The sequence below is a fragment of the Platalea leucorodia genome (assembly GCF_965183815.1).
Source record: "Platalea leucorodia genome assembly, chromosome: 6".
NCBI lineage: Eukaryota > Metazoa > Chordata > Aves > Pelecaniformes > Threskiornithidae > Platalea > Platalea leucorodia.
The window spans coordinates 86,821,341-86,847,382 of NC_138828.1; the positions used below are offsets into that span (position 1 = coordinate 86,821,341).

At 60.3% G+C, this 26,042-nt stretch overlaps 3 protein-coding genes across 9 annotated transcripts in view; 2 read left to right on the plus strand and 1 right to left on the minus strand.

Moving 5' to 3' along the window:
* The window catches only part of LOC309591926 (dedicator of cytokinesis protein 2-like), an 81,765-nt gene extending 79,882 nt beyond the window's left edge, over positions 1 to 1,883 (plus strand). For both annotated transcript variants that reach the window (XM_082314891.1, XM_082314892.1), the window contains 3 exons: positions 167 to 278; positions 851 to 984; positions 1,066 to 1,883. In XM_082314891.1, coding sequence (XP_082171017.1) covers positions 167 to 278; positions 851 to 984; positions 1,066 to 1,155 — 336 coding nt within the window. In that variant the 3' untranslated portion in view covers positions 1,156 to 1,883. The remainder of the gene's footprint in view (positions 1 to 166; positions 279 to 850; positions 985 to 1,065) is intronic.
* Positions 1,884 to 2,262: 379 nt separating this feature from the next.
* On the minus strand, positions 2,263 to 15,824 carry AUP1 (AUP1 lipid droplet regulating VLDL assembly factor). 3 transcript variants are annotated; one of them, XM_082316314.1, is made up of 13 exons: positions 15,702 to 15,824; positions 15,189 to 15,326; positions 14,494 to 14,644; positions 13,361 to 13,548; positions 13,201 to 13,273; positions 10,178 to 10,251; positions 9,216 to 9,282; positions 8,653 to 8,758; positions 8,167 to 8,313; positions 7,835 to 7,998; positions 7,539 to 7,627; positions 2,971 to 3,120; positions 2,263 to 2,649 (listed from the first exon to the last, which is right to left on the minus strand). In XM_082316314.1, exons 1-13 carry the CDS (start codon positions 15,749 to 15,751, stop codon positions 2,601 to 2,603), a joined length of 1,446 nt encoding a protein of 481 aa, XP_082172440.1. In that variant the 5' UTR covers positions 15,752 to 15,824; the 3' UTR covers positions 2,263 to 2,600. The 3 variants fall into 3 exon arrangements, with proteins under 3 accessions (XP_082172440.1, XP_082172441.1, XP_082172442.1); XM_082316315.1 differs by lacking the exon at positions 9,216 to 9,282 and having other exon boundaries at positions 10,183 to 10,251; XM_082316316.1 differs by lacking the exons at positions 2,263 to 2,649; positions 2,971 to 3,120 and adding an exon at positions 4,766 to 4,954.
* Positions 15,825 to 16,207: 383 nt separating this feature from the next.
* HTRA2 (HtrA serine peptidase 2) lies at positions 16,208 to 25,612 on the plus strand (the record flags this gene model as incomplete). 4 transcript variants are annotated; one of them, XM_082315428.1, is made up of 9 exons in its annotated part: positions 16,474 to 16,542; positions 16,990 to 18,550; positions 18,621 to 18,815; positions 19,092 to 19,124; positions 19,590 to 19,698; positions 20,527 to 20,596; positions 23,172 to 23,270; positions 24,828 to 24,923; positions 25,234 to 25,612. In XM_082315428.1, the coding sequence occupies 8 exons, from the start codon at positions 18,161 to 18,163 to the stop codon at positions 25,397 to 25,399; spliced, it is 1,158 nt and encodes a 385-aa protein (XP_082171554.1). In that variant the 3' UTR covers positions 25,400 to 25,612. The 4 variants fall into 4 exon arrangements, with proteins under 4 accessions (XP_082171553.1, XP_082171554.1, XP_082171556.1 ...); XM_082315430.1 differs by having other exon boundaries at positions 16,493 to 16,542; positions 17,778 to 18,550; XM_082315429.1 differs by lacking the exon at positions 16,474 to 16,542 and having other exon boundaries at positions 16,590 to 17,260; positions 17,778 to 18,550.
* Between the last annotated feature and the right edge of the window lie 430 nt (positions 25,613 to 26,042).

The window sequence follows — 26,042 nt, forward strand, 5'->3', positions numbered from 1 at the left end:
GGGCCCAGGGCTGAAGACCCAGGGCTGCGGGCAGGGGCCGCCTTTGGGCTGCGGGCAGGGCGCTGCGGAGCGTCGCACCCTGCCAGAGGCTCCTGCGCTCCCTGGGCTGCGGTGCTGCAATGCAGCCCGGCCCCCCGCGGCGCTGAGCCTCCCCTCTGTGCCCCAGGATGAGAAGCGGAGACTCTCCCGCCACATGAGCGAGACCAGCCTGGGCAGCTCCGAGGGGAAACAGCCCCCGCCAAGCCGCGACGCCGCTGGCTCTCAGCCCAGCTCTGCAGGTACTCCCCACCACGGCTGCCAGCTCGGGGCGCCGTCCTGGCCCCCCACGCACCCCTGCCGTGGCTGGGGGGGCCCCTTCCCTAGCCCCCACAGCCCCAAACTGCACCCAGCCCTTGTCTCCACGAGCAGGGCCGTGCCCCCACCCCAGCACCGCAGGTACCAGCACCCTCGCCCCATCCCCACAATGGCGCAGGCAAGTCCTGCAGCCAGGAGCGGGCAGGGAGGACTTGGTACCAGAAGCACGGGTTACCCCACGCGGCTCGCGTGTCCCCCACCGAACGCTCCCCGTGGAGCTGCCGGTCGTCGATCCCGGACCTCGTGCCGCTGGGTCTCGGTGCCAAGATCAGCTCCCAGCGGGAGCCAGCCCCCCATCCCGGCTGGGCTCCTGCCCCACAACCACCCCCAGCCTCTGCCCAGGGCCGTCCTGCTCCCGCGGGCAGGAGAGCTGGCCCCGGGAGCCCAGGGCACCTGGCAGCCCGGGGCACGCAGATGGGCCCCATGGGCCCTCCCAGGGCCCCCACGGCCCCCCAGGCTGGATGATCTACCCAGCCCACCTCCCCTGCCCGCGCAGGGCTGTCCCTGTCTCCCACTGGCTTCGGCGGCCGCGTGAAGAGTGCCAGCAAGGCCCCGCCGCTGCCCCGCAAGATCAGCCCCACCGTGTACGAGACGTTCCTGGAGCAGAGCGACGCTGCAACCGGAGGGAAGGTACCGCCCGGCCCAGGCCCCCGGCCCCCGGCCCCCGGCCCCCGGCCCCCCTGCCCCGGTAACTGCCCGCTCTGCTTGCAGGCATCCATGTCGCCGACAGCGGATGGAAGTAAAGCGTTGAAGTCACCACCGCCTCCGCCACCGAAGTCCAAGCGCATGTCGCAGCTCTGACCCGGTGCCTGCCTGCAGCTGCAGCGTCCACTCGCAGCCACCCCTGCCCACGGGGACAAAAAGCCCACGGTGCCCCTGCTCCCAGCTGGTTGCTGGACAAATGGCCCTGCTTGATCCTCGCCCGCTGGACCACCCCTCGCTCACCCCTCTTGCAGCATTTACACCACAAGCATTCTGCACAGCCGCGGGACTGCCTGTGCACCCCAGTACCCAGGGCAGCACGGGGCACTGGCACCCTGTGCCCAGCCAGGTCTGGCCACTGCCACCCTCCAGGTGCCCCCCGGGCTGGGACCCACCTGCCCCCGAATGCTTCCCCACCCGCGTTCTGCATCAGCCCTCAGCCTTCCCGCCGGGGTGAGGCAGCTGCACGCCAGCCCGTGCCAGGACGCCTCTCCCGCGCCGCGCCGTGCTCCCACCCACGCAGCCCTTTCAGCGGTGCAACCACACCATGCCCAAGAGGACCTGCCTCCCTCCACCCGGAGCTGCCAGCGGACCACCCCAGGCGCAGGGCGACAAGCAAGCTCCCTGCCGGCGTGCCGAGCTCTTCCCTCCCCTCCTGCTCTCCCCCCCGGGGGCAGCTCCCGTCCCTCGGCTGCCCACCCCATCCCGCAGCACCCGGACAAATCCTTCTGGCCTGGGCACTGTGACTGCATGGAAGCCAGCCAGGCCTGCGAGCGGGCACGGGCAGCGTCGTGCTTTGCGGTGTCAGCTCTCCTGCCGGTATCTGGCCTCGCAGCCCTGCCTGGGCCGGGCTGGCACTGCTGCCTCGGCCAGCGGCGCTGGGCTCCAGCCCCTGCCTCCCTGCTGCAGCAGGCCACAGCACTAATAAAGGACTAACGCATCAGCCGGGCACCCCGCGGTGGGGCTGAAAACCCTGTCTGAGCCCCAGTGCCCAGCCCAGCCAGGGCCCTTCCCACAGCCAGGCACCACCCCGGCACCGTGCCCCAGCACCCCAAAGAGCAGGGACTCGCCCTCCTGCAGCCGGAGCCCCGCGGCAGGGAAAGCCCAGGGTAACCCCATGCTGCTGGGGAGCACGCTCTCTCTCCCCTGGCCGGGCTGTGCCGGGTCTGGCGTGGTGACTGCCGGGACGCTGCTCTGCCTCCCGAGCTGGCACAGGGCTGTTTATTCGCGCATGGTGTTGCAGGCTCAGGAGTCGTATTTACAGTCTTATGTTAAAGAGGAGGAACCCGGACCCGTAACCAAGGGATGGGGAGGGCAGAGGCTGCCTGCAGCAGGGGGCTGCCATCAGTGGGTTCCTGTCTACACGGGAGAGTAGAATCAACTCCCTAGGCTGGGTCTAAAGGAGGAACAAGGGGAGACAGCGCCTCGTGCCACACACACACAGTCTGGGAGCAGCTGGGCTGCGCTGGTGCCTGGCCTCCCTCCGCGCGCTGAGCGCAGGAGCGGGGCGGTAGAGCCACCCGTCTGTCGCCGAGCCCAGCTCTTCACAGCGGGTTTGTCGAGGAGGCTGCCAGCCGCTTCCCGATGTAGATCCTGGATTGGAGAGAGCAACTGTAAGGCACCCGCGTGGGGACAGCCCGCCGGGCCTCAGCAAGCCAGCAGTGAGGGGAGAGGGCAGCAGCCACGGAGACGACTGTGGCTGCTGGGAGGAGCGGTGCAGAGCAGCACCCAAGGATGAACGGTCCAGCTCCAGGAGCGTGGAGTTGTTCCCACGGGGACAGCCCCCTGCGTCGGGGCAGAGGCCCCCGGACAGCCCCAGGCTGCAGATGCCCAGGGCTCACCCTGCCTGTGCCCAGGGGGTTGGTCCTGGCCTAGGCCACTCGAGAGCACAGGTCGGGCCTATCAGAAACTCACCCCAGTCCCAGGGTCAGCACATGGCTGAGCAGCAGCGAGGGGATGAAGAGCAGCAGCAGCTCTGAACTGAAAAGTCTCTTCTTCCTCCCCACTGCGCCTCCCTGCAGGCTCCACAGCACCGGCTGGGAGGAGCACACAAAGGCAAACTCCCTGGGAAAAGTGCACGGTTAAAGGGGGTACGAGGGAAGAGCGCCGAGCGCTGCAGGGGGTACGGGGACAGCAGGACGGGGGTGGCGAGGCAGACAGCAAGGGCGAGGGACAGCAGGACATGCTGGCGGGGGACAGGGGCCTTACTTTGGAGACAGATGCTGAGGGCGGCGGGCACAGGCCCAGCGGAGGGATGCTGGCAGGCGTTGCTCCTTCTGCTCGGCTTCCTCCAGCACATCCCGCTAGGAGGAAGCACAGGGCAGGTGAGGGCAGGGGCACGGCCCGCACAGGGCAGCGGTGCGGGGGGCCGGCTCCCTTACCTGCTGGGGGTGCGGGCAGCCCAGCTGCGGCTGGCTGCGGGGAGGGAGCAGCTTGCTCTCCCCAGGCTGCTCGCTCGCCTGGCCGGCTCCCTCATCATCCCAGGCCGGCGAGCCGAGTGTGAGCAGGGCACTGCAAACATAAGGCCCTTGTCACCAACCCTGCGCTGCCCCTTGGCCCCCCGACGCCCACTCTGGCCGGGCAGGACTGCGGGTGCCCGGGCTCCTGCTCGGGACTCACCCGTCGCCGCTCTCCGTCTCCAGCTGGGCCTCCAGCAGCATCCGCTCCACGTCAGCGTGGCAGGAGGAGAACCGCGAGGGCTCGGGCTCGGGGCACCCTGGGCCACTCCGCAGCTCCACCCAGGAGCCTGGGGGGGGCTGTCAGCCCGGCGCCCGCCTGGCCCCCTGCCGCCCACCCACCAGCGCACCCCACTGCTCCGTCCCAGAGGCCCCCGCCCCGCCCGGGAGCGCTCCCTGCTGCATCCCACCGCTGCCCAGGGACCGCGGGAGCACCGGGCATGGATGGTCCCAGGACATCCCGTGCACCCCGCTCCCCCGGGACCCCCCGGCCCCCGTCAGCCCGCCTGCCCAGGGGCCCTGCTGAGCCCCGCCATGGAGCCGGCACCCCGGGTCACGCCAGCCCGCCGGGACCCCGCGGCTCCCCGCTGACCCAGAGCCCCGGCGCACGTCGGCCCACCCGGGACCCCCCGACCTGCCCCCCTCCCCGGTGCACGGCAGCCCTCCTGGGACTCCCGTCGACCTAGACCCGCCCCACGGCAGCCCGCCCGGGACCCCCGGGCTCCCCACCGACCCGCACCCCCCGGGACCCCCGGGCTCCCCACCGACCCGCACCCCCGGCCCGGGCTCCCCACCGACCCGCACCCCCGGCCCGGGCTCCCCACCGACCCGGACCCCGGCCCGGGCTCCCCACCGACCGTCGTCGCCGGCGCACGCCATGGCCCCGCGGGTGCAGCCGCGCTCAGCCCCCGCCGGTCACGTGGCGCCCGCCAGCCCCCATGTAAATACAGCCACCGGCACCGGGCGCCCGCGTCTTAAAAGGGCACCGGCTCCCTCCTCTGGGGCCCGCACCGGGCGGGAGCTCCGGCGGAGGCCGGGCCCCCCGCGGGGCCGCCGCCAGCGCCGCCCCGCTCCCGCCGCCTCGCCCCTTTAAGCGGCGCCTACGTGCGGCGCGCGAGCGGGCGGCGGCCGCGGCGCGTGCGGATCCGCACGGAGCCGGGCTGGCCCCGCCCCCTCCCGGTGCCCCGCCCCCTCCCGGTGCCCGCCCCCCGGTGCCCCGCCCCCCGGTGCCCCCCCTCCCGGTGCCCGCAGAGCCGAGCCGCGCCAGTCGCTGCCGCCGTTTATTTCCGCCGCCGGGGGGGAGCGGGGGGCGGCGGGGGGCGGCCCGTCCCGGCCCGTCCCGGCCGCGCAGGGCACAGGCGCCTCCGGGCCCGCCCCGCCGCGCCGCGCCCGCTCAGGGGCTGCCGCCGGCCCGCGCCGCGCCGTGCTTCTCGGCGAACCTCCTGCGGGAGAAAGCGCCGTCAGGCCCGGCCCCGCCGCCCGGCAGCGCCCGGCGACCGAGCGGGCCGCCCTCCCCCGCCCCGGGCGTGCGGCGGCGCCCCGCATCGCCCCGGCGCCCCGCATCGCCCCGGCGCCGGGCGCTCCCCCGGCGCCGGCCGGGCCCCGTTTCCATCCCCAGCCCCCGCGGAGGCCGAGGGGCCCGGGGGACCCCGCGGGCAGGGCCCGCTCTCCCAGCAAAGCCGCACGGCGGCATGAAGCAAGCGGGCCGCGAGAGCCCGCCGGCAGCCGCCCCTGCCGCCCCTGCCCGCCGCCCGGCTCCCGGGGCCGAGGCTTCGGCGGGGCCTGACAGGAGGCCGCCTGCCAGCACAGCCCCCGGCCGATGCCCAGCACGCCCAGGCGCCGTACCGGCCGGCCCCAAGATGTCCTGCCCGGGTGAGCCAACCAGCCCCGGGAAGCGGTGCGGGTGCTGGTAACAAGCTACCAACGTCCCCGAGCGCGGGACCGTGAAAGCTGAGCCTTACCCCGCGCTTCGGATGAGACACACGTGCACAGCGCCCCAGGCCCCAGGGGCGGGAAAAGGTGCCAGGCCAAAGCCCCGCTCCACCGGGGAGAGCGCGGCAAGACCACCAGGCCCCTGCGACCACCAGGCCCCTGCGACCACCACCCTGAACCGGCCCGTGCCCCGCTTCCGCCGCGTCCTGCCTGTGCTGCCGTTAAACACCGGCCAGCGGGGGAACGAACCGTCCTGAAAAAGCAAAATCCTCCCCCGGGAACGGCCACGTCTCACTGTGAATCGCCAGGACTTTCAGCAGCCCGGGCAGAGGGCTGCAGGGAAATCAAGCGTTCAGCAAGCCTTGAGCTGCGAACCTTTCCTGAGCTCGAAACGGCCGCTGCTGCTGTCACCCAGAACTCGAGGCAGACGCATACCCGCCCTCGAGTCTAGGAGAGTAAGGAGGGCCCTTCTTTGGAGTAAAGAGAGACGAGCAGCACAATCGCCTTTCCAAATCCCGCTGGGATCCCTCCCTCTCAGAGAAGTACAGAGATCGCTACTCTACAGCCAGGAGTCAGAAAAGCCTCAGAAAAGGGACATAAAAGATCGGCACGCAGAAGAGCAACAAAGTCAGGTGAGGTATCCACAGGAAAGGATTTCCACCCCCTTCTCTTTGCTCTTGAACAGACCGTGCCCGGTGGATCCAGCGAGAGCCCTCAGCCATCTCTGCGCTCACGTCAAAAGGTCTGGGGGGCAGCTCTGACGATGAGTCTAACGTCCTCTATGCCGCAGGGCTATTCTGAGCTGTAATTCCTCTAAACTGAAATGATCTTTCAGAAAAACAGACCTGTTTAAATTAAATTCTTGGTGACCAAGAGCTACCCGGAGTCACCTAGGGCTAGCCCTTTAGAAATGGGCACCTAGAATTCTTCTCGCTGCAACTTCCAACCCTGGGAATTTCCTGGACTTTCAACAGTAGGGAGAAGTTGATGCGGTGTCAAAAAGCCACAGGATCTCAAAGGTTTAACTGATCCCCGAGCCTCCGCAATCTTCTCCCGGAGCGCTCTGGAGCAGAGCTCAGTGCGACGCCCGAGCGCGGCACCGGACGGGCCCTCCCCTTCCCAGCAAGACCCTACGGAGCGGAGACCCGCTCTCGCGGCAAGCAGGCCTCCCGTCACCCCGGACGGAGCCAAACGCTCCGCTATCTCTACCAGCTTCTACAGCATCCTCTAAGGAGTCAGCCAGGCCCCGAGAAGTCGTCATTTCTGCTGGAAGCTTAGTCCACTGGTTAATCAATGTCCTTTTCAGAAACGACTGCTCCGTTACCTGTGCGAAGTCTGCCTGCCTGCAGCTTCTAACCGTTCGTTACTGTTCTGCTTTCCTCTGCCAGACTGAACAGCCTGGTTCCTTCACCCAGAATTATACATAGTGTGCCGCCTCATGGACAGTAAGTTTAACAAACTTCCCCTCCAAATTCATTCTGAATTTTCTCTATCTTTTCCAAAAAAAGACCCAGACACCAGAACTGGACGCTCATTCCAGTGTTTGCCTCATCAAAACCATGCACAGAGGTCACACTCGCTCCCTGCTCGCTGTTTTTCTCCACTTACACTGAGGAAGATTAATTGCACTGTCCCTGATGCCGAACAGCAAACTTCTTTCTAAAATGAGCATTCCATAGCATCAATACTAATTTCAAAGAAATCTATAGTCCCACAACGACTTCTATCCATCAAATCCATTACACCAACGAACCAAACGAGGTTTCTTTGCTAAGCCCTGCTCCTCAGCAGCTGTGTTTCTGGCAAACAGCTTCTGTCCCACCTAGTCCCCAAAACCAGAAGCGCAGTGGCAATTCAGGAGACAGGGTGCTTCCCAGGAACGACGAGGGGCTGCAGGCTCGGAAGAGGCGAAGCAGACAAACACCTGCCTCCTCTCTCCTTCAGCCATGGTTCCCTGCCTCAGCCCCACTGTCCTGGGCCAGAGGAGAGGAGCGGGAGGACAGGAGGCAAAGCAAGCGCTGCCCCTTGCTTGGGGCGTATCGGGGTACTGCTGGGGAGGGACTCGGACAGGGTGAAACGCAGGTGGGCTCTCACCTCCTGGCATAGTCGTACAGTGCTCGTTTCCGCTCCTGCAAGGACAGATGCCGCTCCACAGGGGACTTTGCAAATTGCTTCGTAGCTGGCTGGAACAGAAAGCACAAGAGCCATCAGGAGACAGTCAAACAAAGCCAGGAGCCCTCCTTAGGGGCTCGGCAAGGACCCGGCATGCCAATTCGGTCTCCAGCTTAAAATGCTCCCTTCCCCTGACATCATGGCTAGTCCCGAACACAGGCCATCATGCTCTGGCTGTGAGCCATCAGACAGAGGAGACAACACAACCACCACAGTACCTTGGAAGGAGGCACAGCTACGGAGCCCTGGATGCCAGAAGCAGCTGCAGCCTGGGAGGTAGACGGGGCGGGCAGGTCAGTACCAGCCTCCTTACTTTCCGGGAAGAAGGGTACTCTCCCCTCCAGCAAGTTGGCAATGGTGGTATCCACGCAGTTGGTTTGGGCTGTAGGGACAAGGAGGATCTGTTTAGAGAGGGAGCTGCTACATCAGGACACTCACATCCTTGCTGCCATCGTGCCCCACAGTGCAGCAGGGACAAGGTTTCTGCTTTCAGGTATCACAGAGACTCGGCATGGAAGGCGGCCCTGCCAGTACCCCAGGCATCGCTTACCCAGGTCTATCCTGATGACCTCCAGAGGCACGTGAGGCAGCACCTCCTTGACGCGCTGAGCCATCGCCGTGATCCGCACATCTTCAGGAGCAACACCAGTCAGGCTGGAAGGCATCCTGGGCCTGGCTGCCAGGGGCTGGCTTGAGGCTGCAAGAGAAAAAACAGTGGGCACAAGAAGGTGGCCTAAAGGTGCACGGCCTTCAAGTTGCAACAGCTCCCCTTTCTCTAGTGTGAACCGGTGAGAGAGCAAAGCCGGACCTCCTGCACACCACCGCCACGTCTGAGCTCAGGAGCGGCGGTCCTCTCCCTGCCAGCTAGCTACACCCCCAGCCTAGGGCACGCCGGCAGCCCCTGCTCCCCGGGAGGATGTCGGACGTGCCCTCTCCTCCCCCTCCACGCATGAGTACCCAAGAGCAGACTGAGGCCTCCCCCAAGGCAAAGCCCAAATGGCAGTTCCGCTGTCAGGACACTACCCGGGACACCCACCTGGGGCAAAGGGGAGAAGCGATGTGTGTCTCAGCCTCTTCATGTGTTCAGTTTTATCTGCTGCAGTGAGCCGTGTGGATACCACACCCAGCTCCATGGCCAAGAGCTGCAGAAACGCAGAAGAGAGTTACATGTACACGGCACACAACACGCACGACCCAGGCATTCCCATCTTGCAGGGGAGTGTATCAGATGTACAGGCCTGCACGGAGCCACGGCGAGGGGAAGAGGGCTGGGGACTGATTTCTCCAGGGCCTCAGTGATGCATTTCAGTGTTGCATGGAGCACGTGAAGGACCAGGAGTAGGCAAAATAGAAAAATAGAAAATTGAAATACATGGGGAGAGCCTTGATAACTGGCAGACAGGACAAATGGGGGGTAGCAAGTAGGCCATGGAAAAACTGAATAATTATAAGGGGCAATAAATACGGGCCAGAGTTCCCATTGTACAAATACACCCATCCAGAAATGCCCTTTGCAACTCTGCTCGCACCCCACTCTCCTCTGTGACCATCCCAAATTGCAGCAGTCCTACACATCCCTCTCCCACGTCATCCTCCTACCTCCTGAACTCGGAGCGCAAAATCCTCACTCAGTTCTTCAGCTCGTCTGGGGACAGACGGCATCCACCTGAATGGGGACAACAGCACTGGGCTGACTGCTTCAAGGGCTGCTGGAGGAGCCAGCCCCATCTGGGATCAATAGTGCAACGGTGCTATCCCCACCTCAGCTCTCCCTGCTCACCCCAGATCTCTCCCCACAAGACAGTGTCAAACCTCAACACTAGCTTGCAAAATTAAGGGCAAGGCACGGCTCAGAAGACAAAACTAGCTCAATGAATCTTTATTAGCACTCAAGCATAACTCGCAAAGTATCTCCTAATTAAGTTCCCAGAAAGGCCCCCAATGAGGAGACACTGCCATTTACATGAGAGTAGAAAACAGATCGGCAAGACTCAAGCCAGACACGGCTGGGGAAAGCTACAGCACAAGGCTTTTCTTTGCTGCAATACCCCGACCCCTAAATTTGACTCCAAGCCCCTTCCGCAGCCTACAGACCCTAATTACACCGACGCTACTCAGCCAGGCTGGGCTCACCGGGGCGATAGACAGGTGTCTGAACCACCTCTGCAATGCACAAGGGATTGCAGGGAAGAGACAGAGGCTAGAGGACTGAGCTGCCTGCAGGGAATCACCCATGGGACCTGAGCAACCCTGGGGTGAATTACAGCTGGCTTCAAAAATATACCCGGCAAACTCGACATAAAAGCCTCAAGAGACTCCTCTCCTTCACCAACTGAGCGCAGGAACCAAGAGCCCTCTCCACTTCAGAAGCTGGGTGAAGCTGGTCCAGAAGCTGGACCTGGCATGGACCAAATCACGCTGAACAAAGCCATGCTGAGATACCACAATGAGGGTGTGCATTAGCGCGTACCAAAAGATCTCTTACTACAACAGCAAAAACGTCAGGCGCTCTGCCCACCCTACACCCTGCCCCAAATGAAAGAGAGAGAGAGAGATAGTACCTTACTTGATAAACTGTGAAGGGGACAAAGAAGGTCCAGAGCAGCTCTGTAATCCAGGAGGAGTCAGCCACACTCTGGGGAAGAGAGCACAATGAGATCCGGCCCACAAAACACGAGCTAGTCAGGTCTCCATCAGGGACGCAGGCGGACAGAACACAGCGAAGCCACGGCAGCGAGTAACAGATAGGCGGGTACAGAGATGTGGAGGACTGGGAAAGAGGGAACGGCAAACCCGGCGCACAGCGAGGGCCGGCCCCGGGGCAGATTCACCTTCATTAGTTCTCGCCAGGCAGAGCAAGAGTGTCAAAGTTTTCACTGCTCCGAGTCATCTTTTCCTCCCACTAGGACAGGATTTTCCCTCAATATCCTCACATTCTCTGCTAGACCGTGCCTTTAGAAAGGACCGAAAATGCCTTAAGATCTACTAACGCTTCCTTAGAATCATGAACGATCCTCCCTTATTCTAATGGGAACAGCCCGTGCAATGTCTCAACTCCCATAAGCTTTATCTCTTCATTCCCAAACAGGCTGCACTGTGAAGTCTTAAACAACTCTTCTCTCTGAAGACAAATCATTAAAGGTGAGCTGTAATTTATTACTTTCTTCCTGTTTCTAAAAATTAGTGAATAACCTTTTCCCTAAGAAGTACTGCAACGCCCGCCAGACGAGAGCACTGGACAGGCGCTCCGACGCGGTGGGCTCTCCATCCTTCTCGACGGGGCGCAGACCATAAGCCAGCCTGACTGTGAGCAAAAAGCTGAACTAAAGACCTCCAGAGATTCCCTCCAACCTACGCTTTTCAATGATTCTGAAGAATTTGCTATTGCATGGACATTGTTCCAAGGATTTTTGTAGTTGGTTACTTTTATCCAGCAGTGAGCAAGCTTTCCACAAGCTGGTGAGGACAACATCTCAAGATCCACAGCTCGCAATGCAGCTGCCTCAGCTTTTTTTACACATGACTTTGTCCTTGACCAAAGCAGTGTGGCTGCAAGACAGGCATCGTGCCTGGTTTATTCCATGGCCTGGAAAGAGGTGCTACAAATGAGAAAAGCCCAGAAACCACAGCCACCAAGGGTAACATAAAGAAGCCTCATCTCCTGGATAAACAGATCTAAGAAACCTAAAATCAAACGCCCTATAGCGATGCCAACAGCCAGGCTTCAGTTACGCTGCCTTGTGCCACAGAACAACACCCGCCTTCAAGGTTCCAGCCAATCGGAGGTGGAGAAAATTCCTTCTTAAACCCAAATTTGGTGGTTTGCTCAGCCCAGTGTCTGATACATATCACCTAAGTGTCTTTCTGTAAAGCACTGATCGAACCATTCAAAGTATCGCATCTCCAGTCCTCAAAAGTTTCTGATGGTTTAAAATTACATGAGAAATCCCCTAGGATTTACTTAGCCAATGTGCACGAAGGGAAAAAAAATCGTGCTCGACCTCTGAAGGTAAAAATCTGAGCCAAGAAGTGACTATAACCAGTATCTTCAAACAGATCTGCAGTTATGTGCATGCTGTCCTTCCTAACATTCATGAAGGAAAGGATGCACAAGCAAATATACTTGTCACATCTCACAGAATTTCTCAGAGGAGCCAAAACCATAAAAAGATAAGGTATTCATTATAACCAGTCCAGAACAGGACAGCTATCCGACTTCTCTGGAGCAGTCATTCAAAAATTTAAAGTATCCTCACTGTAGAAAACTGCATCTTAATCCAAAACTGAACTTGTGCAGTACCAACATTTAGTCTCAGCACCTGCAAAGACTGCTACGGTGTGCTTTGTCAGAAAAAAGTAAGAATTCTCCACTCTTAAGCCTCTCCTCCAATGTGCGAGCAGCTATCCACAATAATCTCTCTGCCTTTTCTCTGATAAGCTGATTAAGCTGAGTGCCTTTAAGTGTTGCTCTCTGGATTCTGCATCATGCTTATGGCCTCCTTGAGCTCTCTCCACTACTGCCCCCCTTCCTTGGCAGCAGCGTTACCAGAGCTTCACGTAACATTTCAGCAGTTTTCGCCATCGCACACATGCAGCGAACACCGCGTTCCCCGCCCTGCCAGACGTTCCTCGCGTCATGCACCCACAGACCACATCAGACTTACAGTAACAGCCGTTCACTGGCAGCTAACAGTACTTCACCGGATCGCAATCAATAATCCAGCTTCTTCATTATTCACTAACCTGAACGGCACCAGCAGGGGTCTCAATATTGTCACTGCAGCACTGACAAAAGCACTAAATAGCACTGGGCAAAGAACTAATCCCTAACAGAATCTCACTTTAAAAATACCTGCATGCTGATGTCTTAGTATGGGCAGCGATGTTTTGGGACCTGCTGGTAAATGGCTTTAAATCTATCCACTCTGCCCTGCTACCTTAAAAAGATGGACAATAGAGAATCAACTAAGACGTCTGACAAATATAAATGTGTCTTTTAATGAAGCAGATCCATAAATCATATCAAGAGGTAAGAAATTCAACAAAATCTCACTCTGTAAATAAGCTGAGAACAGTTTTATTGCAATCTATTTAGCAGCGCTAGTACTATCATCATGAACTTTGCCACTTTTCTGAAGCTAACGTTGCATCATGTTACACAGCTGCATTTCGGAGGCACGAGTTCAAGAACCTAATCCAGAGCGCCTTGCATAACCTTTGGCACATCAGCCACTCTCCAAGGTGGCTGGAGCTATTCTTTCAAAGCACTTTAAAAGAAGGGAGCTCGCAAAGAGGAGATGACACAGTCACGCTACGGTCACGGAAGCCAGATGGCACATCATTAGACAGCTAAGCCACTAAAACCTTTATCAAAATTGCCAGTGTAACTGAAAGAGTATTGACTTGGCGGAACTTCCCTGGGAAAGGCACTTGAAAAACAGAAGTGTGAGCACCGAGAAGCTCGTCCTTGGCCAGGCTGCACTACGCACAGGCTTCAAAGCAGAAGCAGAATTAACGGCATTGCCAAGACCCTCGCACAGTGCACGCCTCCACAGCTCCTCCTTGCCCTACGTCCCTGACTCACCACAGTGATCAAAGGCCTCTGAACTTGTAGGGCAACTGGCTGTACCACATCCAAGATTGAGAACGGCCAAGAGCTGAAAAGGAAGAATTCAGCAGTGAATGACCCCAAAGCTAAAACAAAGTGACAACAGCCCCGCCGCAGGAACATCCATTCCTAGTACCTGAAGCGGAGCAAGCCAGCCCGGCCGTTGGTGGCAGCCTCCTCCGGGAACAGCAGCAGTGGAGGGTTTCCTCTGTGGGACGAGTACACCTTCAGGGAATCCACCAGCTCTGCTCGGCTTCCTGTTACTCCCAGCTCCATGAATCCCCGCGACCAGCAGATGAAGCCAGGGGCACCGTTCAACGCAGGCTGCAAGGAAAAACACAAGTAAGGAAGAGAGGCTGTCCTGTCCTTCCCTCAAGGCCTACTTTCCCAGATGACAGTGGGAGACAAAGCTCCTGCTTATCAGCAAAAATGCCTCTGGGGGCTGAGGGAGCAACCTGCACGCTGAAAGCACTAGTAGCAGAGAAGAACACATTACTGCCAGGCTTCAGTAACTGCTCTGGCCCCAATTCCCTAGGAATTTGATTCCTAATCTTCAGTTCAGACTGTACCCTGTCTGCCAGAGAAACGAACTCCCCTCCTGCCCTGGGCAACAACTGTGTTTCTCCATGTTCTCTCTAGTAGTTCCCGGCACGCTTGGCAAAGGATACGCTACTTCCAAGCGTTACTTTTCTCCAGGTAAGGAGCAAATCTACTGCTGTTCAGGACACAGGACCGACAAACTCACTCCTGGGCACATTCGGAGCTTGTTGATTCAGGAACTCCGCACATAAGGAATTTCACAAGAGTACAGGGAAAATTACACAACCACCAGCTCAGCATGATACCCCGAGCACCACCGCCCCGCCACGCGGCTCCCCTCAGCACTCCCCTGCAGCCCAGCCGGCTGGCCACACGCACAGCGGTGACACCCAGTGCTGGGGGAAAACCCCACAACCAACCCTGCTTCTGACACCTATTTGAAAGGCCAGAAAAAGATACAGATGCGAGGATTTGCCCACTCTCTTTCAATAAAATCAATACCCACTGTAACATTTCCTGTTCCTCCTTGCCCTGCTTTATTTTTTCACGCGCTTTTTTAAAGCGTGACGCTGAACCACAGAAAAAAACTCAAGGCTTGTGCAATCCTGGGTTAATAAATAAGAACTGAAGAGGACCATGGCAACACCTAAATTCTGAAAGGGCTCTCTGTGCACTTCTCTTGGAGAGAGGTGCTTCCAGACCCGCCACGCTTGGCTTCAGGTTACTCACCGTATTACATGAGGTCAGAAGGTTGATGACGTTGTGATCGAATTGTGTCACGTGGTTGGCGATATACACCCTCACATTGACATCACGAAGCTGGGGGTCACTTTGCCGCACAAATAAGCCCAGCACCGAGCACATCACACGTACAATAAACCTGGGGGGGGGGGAAGTAGTTTCCTCAAGTCCTGCAGTCTGAGCCATCGCTGGCTTACACATCCAACAAACAGAACAGAGACCTGGGAATTCACGTGACTTGGAAAAGGACACTGGTACAAAAAGGAAACGATACGACAAATGTCTGGGACAGGAATTGTTGGGGGGCTGCAGCTGGGACTGAAGGCTGCCTGCACAGCTGTAGCTGCAGCATGAAGTATGGGCCAGCAAGCCTCACGCAGAATTTCCTAGCGGGATACCCAGCTGATCGAAGTGTTTCAGATCAGTCCTTGAGCGCTCAAGAGGCAATTGCCAGCTTTGGTCTTGGCAGAGAAGGCACCTTCCTGGGTCCTGGGGACAAAGGATCCCAAAAGCACAGCTCCCTGTAAACCTCTGCGTGAACCAAGCCTCCGTGGCTAAGGACCCCAAACGGGTGAGGGCAGCCCTCCCGCCCCACGCTGCCCCACGGCAGCGGCTGCACACCACATCCCCACCCCGGGCAACAGCAGGAGCTCCGCGCCCTGGGGAGAGCCGGGCTCACGCACCGTCGCAGCACGCTGTCAGGCAGGGCGCAGCTGACCAGAAAGACGTGCACGCCGATGAAGAGGCGCAGGACGAGCAGGCAGAGCCCCACGGGCGCATAGAGCAGCAGGGCCAGAAGCAGGAACCCATCGGTCGGAAACCTGTAGGGCCAAAGAGCAGCACAGACAGCCTGAGCACGGCTGGGACACGCATCGGACAGCCAGACCCCCAGCTGCCCTCCCCAGGGACCGCCCTGCGTCCCCCGCAACCTCCCGGGCCTCCCCAAGGAGACACCCAGCCCCTCCCGGGCCTCCCCGCGGGCCTCCCGGGCACACCCTGGACCCTCGCTGGGCCCCCCCAGGACGCCCCGACCCTCCCGACGGAGCTCCCGCGGGACGCCCCCTCCCCCAGCGGGCCCCCGCCCAGGGACACCCCGCCTCCTGCGTGGGCCTCCCGCGGGCCCCCTCGCACCCGCGGCGCACCGCCGCGAAGCACGGGGCGGACCGCGCGGACCCCCAGGCCGCCGCGGCTCTCACCGGTGCGAGTCGAAGAGCCGCTCGGGGCCCGGGGCCGCAGGAGGCTCCATCCCCGCCGCACCCGGGGCCTCAGGGGCGCCCGCCGCCCGCCGCCATCTTCCCCCGCGGCCGCCCGCCTGGCCCGCGCGGGGCAGCCTGGGGAGGCGCCGCGCCTTCCCGGCGTGCACCGCGCCGCCCCCCGCCCCGCCGCTGCCTCCCTCCCGCCGCGGGCCCTCGACGGCCGGGGACGCAGAAAGGGCGGTCGGCGGGCCCGGCGGGCCCGGTGAGCTGCTCTCGCCGCAAAGCCTCCCCTCCCTCCCCCGCCGGCCGCCGCGCTACGGCTACTGGCGCGCCTCGCAGCGGGACTACAGCTCCCAGCGTGCCCCGCGGCGGACCACAGCTTCCGGCAGGGCTCCGCCTCAGGACTACGGCTCCCATCCTGCCCCGCGGCGGGGCCACGCCTCCCGGCCGGCCCGGCGGGGCGGGACTTCACCTCCCAGCGTGCCCCGCGGGCGGGGCGCAGCAGCATGGCGGCGCTGGCGCGGTGGGCGCGGGCTCCGCTGCGGCCGGGCGCGGCGCGGTGGTGCCGGGCGCTGTGCGGGGCCGCCGAGGGACCCCCGCCGCCGCCGCCTCCTCCCCCCTCCGCCGGGGGCCGGGCGCTGGCGGCGGCGCTGGGGGCCGGGGCGGCGGCGCTGGTGCTGCTGTGGGCCCGGGAGGGCGAGGGCCGCCGGCCCGCGCTGCCCGCGCTGCGCGCCGCCGTGCCCGCCCCGCCGCCCGCCTCGCCCCGCGCCGCCTTCAACTTCATCGCCGACGTGGTGGAGAAGACGGCGCCCGCGCTGGTCTACGTGGAGATCGTGGGCAGGTACCGGCACCGGGCGGCCGCCCCCGCCCGCCCCGCAGCCCCCGCCGAGCCGGCCTCCCCGCTGCCCGGCGGGGCAGTTTCCCCCTTGACCCCGGCCCGGTCCCCTCCCGTCCTGCCCCTCCGAGGGGGGTCTGGCCCCGCTCTCCCAGCGCCCCCGCGCAGGCAGCCCCCGGCCCGGCCCTCTCCTCCCCAGGCGCCCGGGTCGGGTCCCAGAAGCGCCGCGGGCGGGAGGGATCCGTCCCCTGGCCGCCGGGACACGCTGCTCCCGCGCCGCGTCCTTGTCCCCCGGGACGGCTTCGGCAAAGCTGCCTGCGGGCAGCAGCCCCGGGCCGTCCCGTGGCGCAGGATTACTCTGGCTCAGGAGCAGCGCCTTGCATTTACCTTTGAGCTCCATAATGTCCTCGGCAGCCTGTCAAGGCACCTCTGAACAGTAGCTCTGCCCTTCAGCTTGCTGACCGCTCCCTCCAGTGCGGTGTCGCCTGTGGGCTTGCTGAGTGCCTGCAGTGTCCCAGCCTCCGGTTCATGAACACGGAAGGTGTTAAACGGTGTTGGTCCTTCCCTCGGCTCCTGAGGCCTGGTGTTGGTAGCTGAACGCCACCTGGACTTGGACCTTGGCGGTCCAGCCAGTTTTCCATTCACCTTATCTGATTATCAGCCCGCATGTCGCCTGCGTGGCTAGGAGGGTACCACGGGAGACCGTGCCGAGAGCCTCCTTAAGGTAAACCATAGCCACGGCTCCCCCCTCACCTGCACAGCTGCTCATCTGTTTGCAGAAGCCAGCCAGGTTGGTCGAGCATGGTTTGCTGTTGGTGAGTCTGTGCTGGCTGCTCCCAGTCCCCTTCTTGTGTGCTGGGAAGTGTTTCTGGGAGCATTTGCTCCGTAACTTTCCCAGAGATGGGAGTGAAGCTGACTGACCTGCAGTTCTCAGGAGCCTTTTCCTTGGCAGTCTTGCAGGGTGGTTTGACATTTGCCCTTTTCCAGCCGTCGGGAGCCCCTCTTTACTACTGTGACATTTGAACCCTCGCAGGGACATCAGCCGTCCCCCTTGCGTGTGTCCTGTCTGGTGCCGTGGACTTGTGCATGTCCAGCTGGCTTCAGCGATCCCTCCCTTGATCATCTTCTGTGTGATGCTGCATTCCCACAGGCTGCCTGTGGGCACAGGGACTTGGGAGGCCCAAGGAACAAGGCAAAAAGGCACCAAGCACCTCAGCCCTTTCTGTGTCTTGTGTCACTAGGTCCCTTGCCTCACTCAGCACCAGGCCTTTCCGCAGAGGTCAGGGTGATGCGTGTTCCCCTTGGGGACCAGGACCTGCAATCACGAGTCTTCCTCTCTAGCTGTCTAAAGATGTACCCGTCACCTCCCAAGTGGTTATTACCTGCTCCGAGGCAAGGCTCTGTGTGTTCAGGCTACTTCTTTGTGCAGATCGCAACCCCTTTTACTTACCTCCTTGCCGATCTTTCCCAAAGAGCTGCGCCATCCGCTGCAGCTCTCCGCTCGTGTAAGCTGCCCACCGTGCCTCTGTAGTCCCCGTGGGATCGTACCTTTGCAGTTGTGCATGGGCTCCTGAATCTTCCTGCTTGTTCCCCTCTTGTGTGCGTGTTCGTGCGGACCCTTGAGATGGGGACCTCTCACGGGGAAGTGAAGGAGTCTCTCCCACCGTGCTGTTGCCCCGACATCCTCACTATTGCCCTTTTCTTTCCAGGCCTACCAGCCCGGGCCACCCTGCCTGCCCCATCCCCAGAGACCCCACCAGTCCCCTCAGGGTCCCTGCCACCCCTCCCTGACCTGTGCCCACCTTGCAGGCACCCCTTTTCGGGCCGGGATGTGCCCATCTCTAACGGTTCGGGTTTCCTGGTGTCTCCGGATGGGCTCATTGTGACCAACGCGCATGTGGTGGCAAACCGGCGGCGCGTGCGGGTGAAGCTGGCCAGTGGCGAGCAGTATGATGCCGTGGTGCAGGATGTGGACCAGGTTGCAGACATCGCTACCATCAAGATCAAGCCTAAGGTGTGCATCGCAGTTGTGGAGAGGCTCCCTTCCTTCCCTCCCATCCGCTCACCCACCTTCTCTCTTCCAGCACCCGCTGCCCACCCTGCCCCTTGGGCGCTCCTCCGAGGTCCGGCAGGGCGAGTTCGTGGTGGCCATGGGCAGCCCGTTCGCCCTGCAGAACACCATCACCTCCGGCATCGTCAGCTCTGCCCAGCGGGGCAGCCGGGAGCTGGGCCTGACTGCTTCTGACATGGAGTACATCCAGACCGACGCTGCTATCGATGTAAGGGGAGCTTGCAGGGCGCGGCGGGTTGGCCCCTCATCCTGGCTGCCCTCTTTGGGGAGGGGGGAGCTGGGGAAGGGCTGGGGGTGCCGTGAGGTCAGAGGAGGCTGGACACAGAGCACTGGCAGACAAAGGGATTCTGGCCGGTCACCCAGGAGGCACTGGCTGTGTTTCTCGGCCTGACCCTGTTCTCTGGACTCTGCCTCCCTGCCGCGGGTCCTGCTGTGTGAGGGTGTCGCTTTCATGGCCTGTTTACTCCTTTCTCCTCTGCTGCAGTTTGGGAACTCCGGGGGACCCCTCGTCAACTTGGTAAGTTCTGCTGCTTGCACCTTCGATGGCCAGGGCAGAGAGGTGCCACGTGCCCTCGGGTCTGTGCCCCTGGAGCTCGGTGCCCCTCAGTGGGAGCACTTGTGTGTGCTACAGCTGCCGGGAGGGAGGGACTCTGCATGTACCAGGCTCCTTGTGAGGAGGAGCGGGGGAGCAGCCCAGTGGGGGAGCCCCGTGCAGCGTCTGTTTCAGGGAGCCTGAGTCGACAGGACTCTGGCACGGCGGAGCCGAGCCCTGCCCTGGTGAGGCAGGCATGGCTGGTGCTGGCAGGGCAGAGGGAGGGGCTGCGTGGGCTGCAGCCTGTGGGACCGGTCCCTGCCCAGCCTCAGCAGGGTCGGGCAGGCTGGGAAGGGGTGGGCGCACAGACGGGACTCCAGACTTGCCCGGTAGTTCCCCTCCTCTCCGCAGCGATGCAGGCTGGATAGCACAGTGCCCTTTCCTCTGCAGGATGGCGAAGTGATTGGGGTGAACACTATGAAGGTGACATCGGGCATCTCTTTTGCCATCCCCTCAGACCGGCTGCGGAAGTTCCTGCAAAAGGAGGAGCAGCGCAAAAGTGAGTTGGGTGCCTCCCTGCTCGGTGTTGGGGGAAGGAGGCCAGAAGGAGGAGGATGAAAGAGGGAAGCTCTGGCACAGCTGGGCTCTGGGCTCTTCTTCTGAGAGAAGGGAAAGCAGAGCGGGAGAAAGAGTCTTTGGGGGTAAGAAGATTCTGCCATCTGGCATGAAATTCCCCTCTGCCTTGGGAAAGCTGTGCTGCTACTTCCCTGCCCACAGGGGCCTCACAAACTGCAAGGAGGGTGCTGCCCTGCATCTGCTGCAGGTAAAGGCTTTTAAAGTGTCCCACGTAGCTTGCACTTAAAGCCCCAGGAGTAGGTGAGGATTTTTTTTTCGTTTGTTGCTACTTTTCAGTAGATCTCAGCATATGGGAAAATCAGTGGACCATTATTTGGCGTTCAAAAAAGGGAAAGGATGACCTGGAAACTGGGGGCTACTTAGCCTTGTGCGTGCAGGATTCAGCTGTATCATAAAGGACAGGTAGTTAATTTAGTCCTGTAGAATATTGCCCCTTTTTGTTCCATTGTGTTTGTGATAATTTGTTTAATGCAGACTCTTGCTTTCTGGTTCTCACGTTGACACCATGGAGTGATATTCTCTGTCAAAAAAACTACAACTCAAACCAGGAAAGCAAAGTATGCAATGCCTATAAAGCTCTAACTGGTAAATGGAACTTAAATAAGCTGTTGGTAGGGAATCGGGATGACTCCCTCCGCATGGTGTCTGCCTTGAGGTGTGTGGGCTTTGTGACTCGGCTGGCTCAGCCCAGCACTATTTTGAGTGCGTGTCTGTTTTCAGCCTTGTCATTCGATGTCCTTTCCTTCGGCAGGCTCTTGGTTTGGCAATACAGAGACAAAGCGCCGTTACATAGGAGTGATGATGCTGACTCTCACACCCAGGTACGTGTTTGAAAGTCGGGGGCCAACAGACCGGTCTTGTTGGGGCGTGGTGACTGTGTGATGGGATCTTCCAGACAAACTGACAGTGCCTCTTTTGGGGAGGATCATCTTCACAGCTTAAGCATTCACTCTCAAATCTCTTTTTGCTCCTGTTGTGTTTAGACTCTAGGCTGTGTCAGAGGTGAATTAGAAGCTTGCAAGTTTCTACACTTGTAGCAGAATCTGCAAGCAGATAAAAAGTCCCTGAACCTACCCCCAGAGTGCCAGATCAGTCTATAATTGTCATCGAGGAGAATTTGATAAAGAGCCCTTGCAACGCAGCATGAATGAAAAGCCACAAGAAACGTTGTGTAATTAATAGATATGCAACGTGCCAACTGAAAGTTGTGATGAAAGATTTGGGCAAGTTGTACTCTCTGGGAGGAGGGATCTACCAGGTGAATTGCTGTGGTGCAGAAGCAGTTCTAGAATATGGGACTTTCAGAATAAGAAATGGCAAATTTGCCTTCAGTAGTAGACTGAGGGAGGAGGTGAACAGGTAGGAGAGCAGGCTGTGTTGGCACACACAGCGTGGCTGCGACCCAGAGGGTGGCGTGAGGCTCCTGGGCGTCAGGAGGGAGGCTGGGTGCTGCCTCTGGAAAGAAGTCATCATGGTGGTGACCAGTACAGCCCTGGCAAGTGGGAAGAGGATGACTTCTTGTGGGCCTAAGACTCTTCGCCCTCGTGGCTGTGGCTTGGAAAGGCCATTGTGTTACCTCTGCATCTCAAGGAACGCTCTGGTCAGCAAAGGGCGCTGTGAACAGACAACCTCCTTGGGTCTGATGGAAGGGTCACCTGCTGCCCTTGCTTTAGCCGGTCCCCAAGGTGTGCCTGTGGCCTCGGCAGCCAGCCGAGCACCCTGACACAGGTGCCCTGCAGGCAGTGGCAGCTGTGCCGTGCCGAGGGCTGGATGGCCCTGGTCAGGCCTGCACGGAGCTCCTCTCAGGGCTGCGAGCCCTGCAGGGGAATTGCTGCAGGAGCTACACCGGAACGCCAGCCAGCAGCCTTCTAGGTGCAGCAAGTGCGTGTGTTAGGAGCGTGCTAGACCTGTACTCTCACCTCTGAGAGCAGTTCTCCTTTTCAAGGACAGAGTGCCGGCTCTGGTTCCTTGGCTCCTGCAGCCGTCTTTCAAGAGACCTTTAACTGGCTCTTGGGGCTAAGCATGCTAGTGGGGTTGGTGGTTGTAGTGTCCTTGGCAGAAACGCCTTCCAGGGCTGTGCTCTGCCCTTGCTAAAGCTCTCGTGGCTCATGTGTGTTGGTTGGGTTTGCAGGCTGCCTGCACCTCTGGAGGCCACGAGCAGTCTCTGGGGTTCCTGCCTGGGACACGAGCAGACGAGCAGATGCTCTGCGCCTCCTGACATTCGGGGCGGTGGGGTGGGTGGGAGAGCACGGTCAGCATTGCTGGCATGCCCAGTAGATGCCCAGTAGATGGTGCTGGTATTCAGCAAAACCTGTGGGATGTGGGAGCCCAACCCCCCCGCCTTCACTGGACAGGCGTGCGGGATGAAGTCTGTCAGGGAAAGAAGCGTGAAGTGCTTAGGACATGGCTCCTGGGAAGCAGGTCCAGCTTCAGCATAGCCAGCGAGCAGTCTGGCAGCTGGTCCTGGGAAACCATCTGACCGCAAGGCTTGTTTGTGCCCAGCTGCTGGGAAGGTCTCCCACCAAGGGATCGCTCGCCTTGGAATCGGGTGATTACGCTGTCTGAACGTGCTCGTTTGAAAGGCCAGAAACTTGCCCTAGCACAGGAAGAAGGAGAAGCTCCATGTTGGTAGCTCCTCGGCATCCTGGTCCCGCTGCACAGATTGTCTGGCAGGCAGGAGCTGCCTGAGACAGCAGGCCTTTGCTCTGCTGCCTGGAGGGAACGGAGGTGTGCCGATGGCTGTGAGCTCAGCTGTGGTGGAGCTCATAGGTACCCTCGCCTTGGCCACAGAAAGCCACGGGCAGAGACAGGGCCCTGGCTAGCACAGCCCTCTGCAGTCATCTTACAGCATGCAGTAAGTAGGGACTGAGGAAAGGGCTTTGAAACCAGCAAAGGAAAGAGGCGCCGATTATTGGGAACAGGTTCTACAAGAAGCTGCTGCTGGGGTGTGTTGCTGGTCAGGGCCGTTACTAGAGGGACGCCCAAAACATGGGTTGGTTCTTCATGCAATGTGTGATAGAACTTGCTGATGTTGCAGGGTTCAAAAGAGCAACTAGAAAACTTTACAGAAGAAAAATCTTACTGGCTTTCAAATGCAAAGGTGCAGCGTTACAGCTCGGGAGCCTCTTGAGCCAGGCAGCTGGAGGCCATAGGTATCTGGGGAACGATCTCATCCACGGCTGGCACTGTAGGTGATAGGGTGGTGGGGAAGACGGACCCCTCGTCTGACTGACCTGTGGACTGGGTCTGGCTGGGGTGGAGTCATTTTCTTCATAGCAGCCCACGTGGTGCTGCGTGTTAGATCTGTCACCAAAACCTGGTAACACACAGATGTTTTAGCTGAACAGTGCTTACGCAGCGTCAAGGCCTGCCCTGTTTCTCACTTGGCACCTCCAGGGAGGAGGCTGGGAGGGGACGCAGCTGGGACGGCTGGCCTGAACTGACCGTGCCGTGTGACGACATGCTCAGCAGTAAAACCGGGGGCGTTTTTCCAAGGTAGCCATTGCTCGGGGATTGGCTGGGCATCAGTCTGCTGTGGGAGGTGGTCAGCGAGTGCCTTTGCGTCACTTGGCTTTTTTATTTCCCCTCTCCGTCTCCCTCTCCGTCTCCCTCTCCTCTTCTCTCTTTCTTTGCCTGTTAAACTATCTTTATCTAAACGCACAAGTTTTCTTGCTTTTGCCCTTCAAATTCTTTCCGCCATCCTGCTGGGGGACTGACCGAGCAACTGGGTGGGGACTTACCTGCCAGCCAGGGTCAACAACCCACCACAACCAGGTGCAGCCACTCTTAGTGCTATGTAGCCTAAAATCACAAAATCACGCATTTACTATGTTTGTACAAGGACCTGCTTAAAGGCATGTATTGTTCAGTTTTAGTGACTGAGGGGAAGAAGCAGACTTGACTCAGTAAACGTGCAGACCACATCAAATCGGGAGTTCTGTCAGCAGTGCCCGGTGACGGGACAAGAGGCAACGGGCACAAACTGAAACGCGTGAGATTCCATCTGAACACAGGAAATCACTTTTTTACTGTGAGGAGGGTGGTCAAAGCCTGGCACAGGTTGCCTGGAGAAGTTGGAGAGTCTCCAACCTTGGAGATACTCAAAACCTGACTGGACATAGTCCTGGGCAGCCTGCTCTGACTGAGCCTGCTTGAGCTGGGGGTTGGGCTAGATGATCTCAAGAGGTCCCTTCCGACCTCAGCCATGCTGTGATGATGTGAAACCAAGAATGGCAGCTTGCAAAGGTCTGTGAAAAAGTACAGTAGAGTTCAGCAAGGACCAGTGCGACACGGGGAGCCATAACCGAGAGAGCAGGTACCTGATAAGGAGCAAGGAGCTGGGCAGAGAGACCGTGAGAATTTCTGGGGCTGCAGCGGATCGGAGCTGATGCACAGTGTTTGAGGGAAGAATGCTGTTTACACGATGCACGGTCCCTCCACTCTGGTGAGATCCAGCTGGAGCACTGCGTCCAGTTCTGGACACTTTCAGGAGGGGTGAGGAGCAGTTGGAGAGAGTCCAAAGAGGAGCAGTGAGAGGGGCAGAATTGAAGCTAGGTTTAGAAAACCTAATCTGCGGCAAGATCGGAGGAACTGGGATTGCTCAGTCTGTAGACTCCAGGGGAGAGGTGTGGGTATACCTCTGCTTGACACATCTGGCAAAAAGAGGGGGCGTAGCTTTTGTTCTGTGTCCTACCCGCCAAAGGCGGAGACGGGAAACTGCCGCAGGGAAGGGCCCGATCTGGTACCAGGAAGGGCGGTTTGACGCGGGGCTGCTCGGGCAGGGGCACTGCCTCACCAGCAGCTCTGATCCGGCTGGCGGCTGCGCTGGTCGTTTCCAGCTCTCCCTGGCACAGTTAGGACTTCTGTCCTCTAGTTTTTGACAGGAAGAAGGTGGTGTTTGGGTGCCTCTGGGTTTTGCAGCTGGTCACTTGTGCTTAGCAGCGTGCAGGGACGCAGGAGAGGTTCAGTCTCCAAGCTTGTGCAGCCGTGGTGGGGTGGGAGCCCTGCTCTGCCTCCCAGCTCCTTACCGTGATGCTGATTTTCACTCTGCAGCATCCTGGCTGAGCTGAAGCTGCGTGACCCCAGCTTTCCTGATGTCTCCTACGGAGTGCTAATCCACAAGGTGATCATTGGCTCCCCGGCCCATCAGTAAGTGCTGCCCTGTGCCTTGGGGGGGTGGCATTGGAGAGCAACTATGCAGGATGGGATGTATTTAGCTCTGAGTGTTCTGCTCCAGAGCAGCAGGGCTTGGGCCCCACAGCCATCAGTCTGCAGCAGAAGCTGACTGGTGACCCTTGCCCATGCTTGGCGTCCTGTTGGCCAAGGTACCTGTGTGGCTGGAACGCCTGGTGCAGCAGCCCGAGCCTCCTGTAGTGCCTGGCTCCCCTTCCTTCTGGGAAGACAAAGCTGAGTGTTTGCTTTGCCCGACGGTGCGTTCCTGTCATTGTTCTCCCCACAGGGCAGGGATGAAGGCAGGTGACGTCGTGCTGGAGATCAACGGGCAGGCATCACGCCGCGCAGAGGATGTGTACGAGGCAGTACGGACGCAGCAGAGCCTGGCCTTGCTGGTGCGGCGTGGCTACGACACTTTGCTGGTGAGCGTCGTCCCTGAGGTCACGGAGTAGCGGTGCTGTCGCGCAGGCTGCTGCGGGCGCTGGCTGGCCGTGCTGGCCGAGAGCCGAGGACACAGGACCGAGCCGTGTCTGTGCGCTGGTCAGGAAGAGACGGAGTTTGTGAGGGACTGGAAGGGGCCAGGCAGAGGGGCCTGGCCTGGTGCTTGGGTGGACTCGTGGTGCAACCATTCCCCTCCCTACTCAAATAAAGCACTTTTCTAGGGACCCCCAGTGCTGTGTGGCCTCCTTCCCACGGCAGCAGCAGTTGCCTAGGGGAGGCTGGGCTGTGGGGGACCCTGCCCTGCGGAGGAGCACGCCAGCTGTGCCTCCAGGGATCTCCTCCGTGTTAGGGGAGAGGTGTCCTGCCACCCACTCGGCACCCGCGCAGGCTGGGATCTGACTTCTCCATCTGTAACACGTGGGCACCCATCGAGCCATGGCTTGTGAGGCCACCTGCTCTGTGAGTGGCACTGGCCCTGGAGCTGCTCCGGGCTAGGCTGTGCCGGGGCGGCTCTCCCTGGTGCAGCTGAGCTGCTCCTTGGCAGCGCTCGCTGCTGTGGCTGCACCCATGAGGCCAGAGGGACGTGGCAGATGTCTGCCTCGTCAGAGTGCTTCCCCTGGGAGCGTTGCAAATGCTGTAAGGTCTGCATCTACA

Bases quoted from the DNA above. Each gene is read 5' to 3' on its own strand.
- AUP1 (XM_082316314.1), bottom strand. From the start codon at position 15,751: ATGGAGCCTCCTGCGGCCCCGGGCCCCGAGCGGCTCTTCGACTCGCAC. The intron at 8,759-9,215 runs GTAGGAGGATGA...GCGTTTCTGCAG, and splicing joins TTGCGCTCCGAGTTCAGGAG to CTCTTGGCCATGGAGCTGGG. The intron at 7,628-7,834 runs GTACTGTGGTGG...TTTCTGTTCCAG, and splicing joins TAGCTGTGCCTCCTTCCAAG to CCAGCTACGAAGCAATTTGC.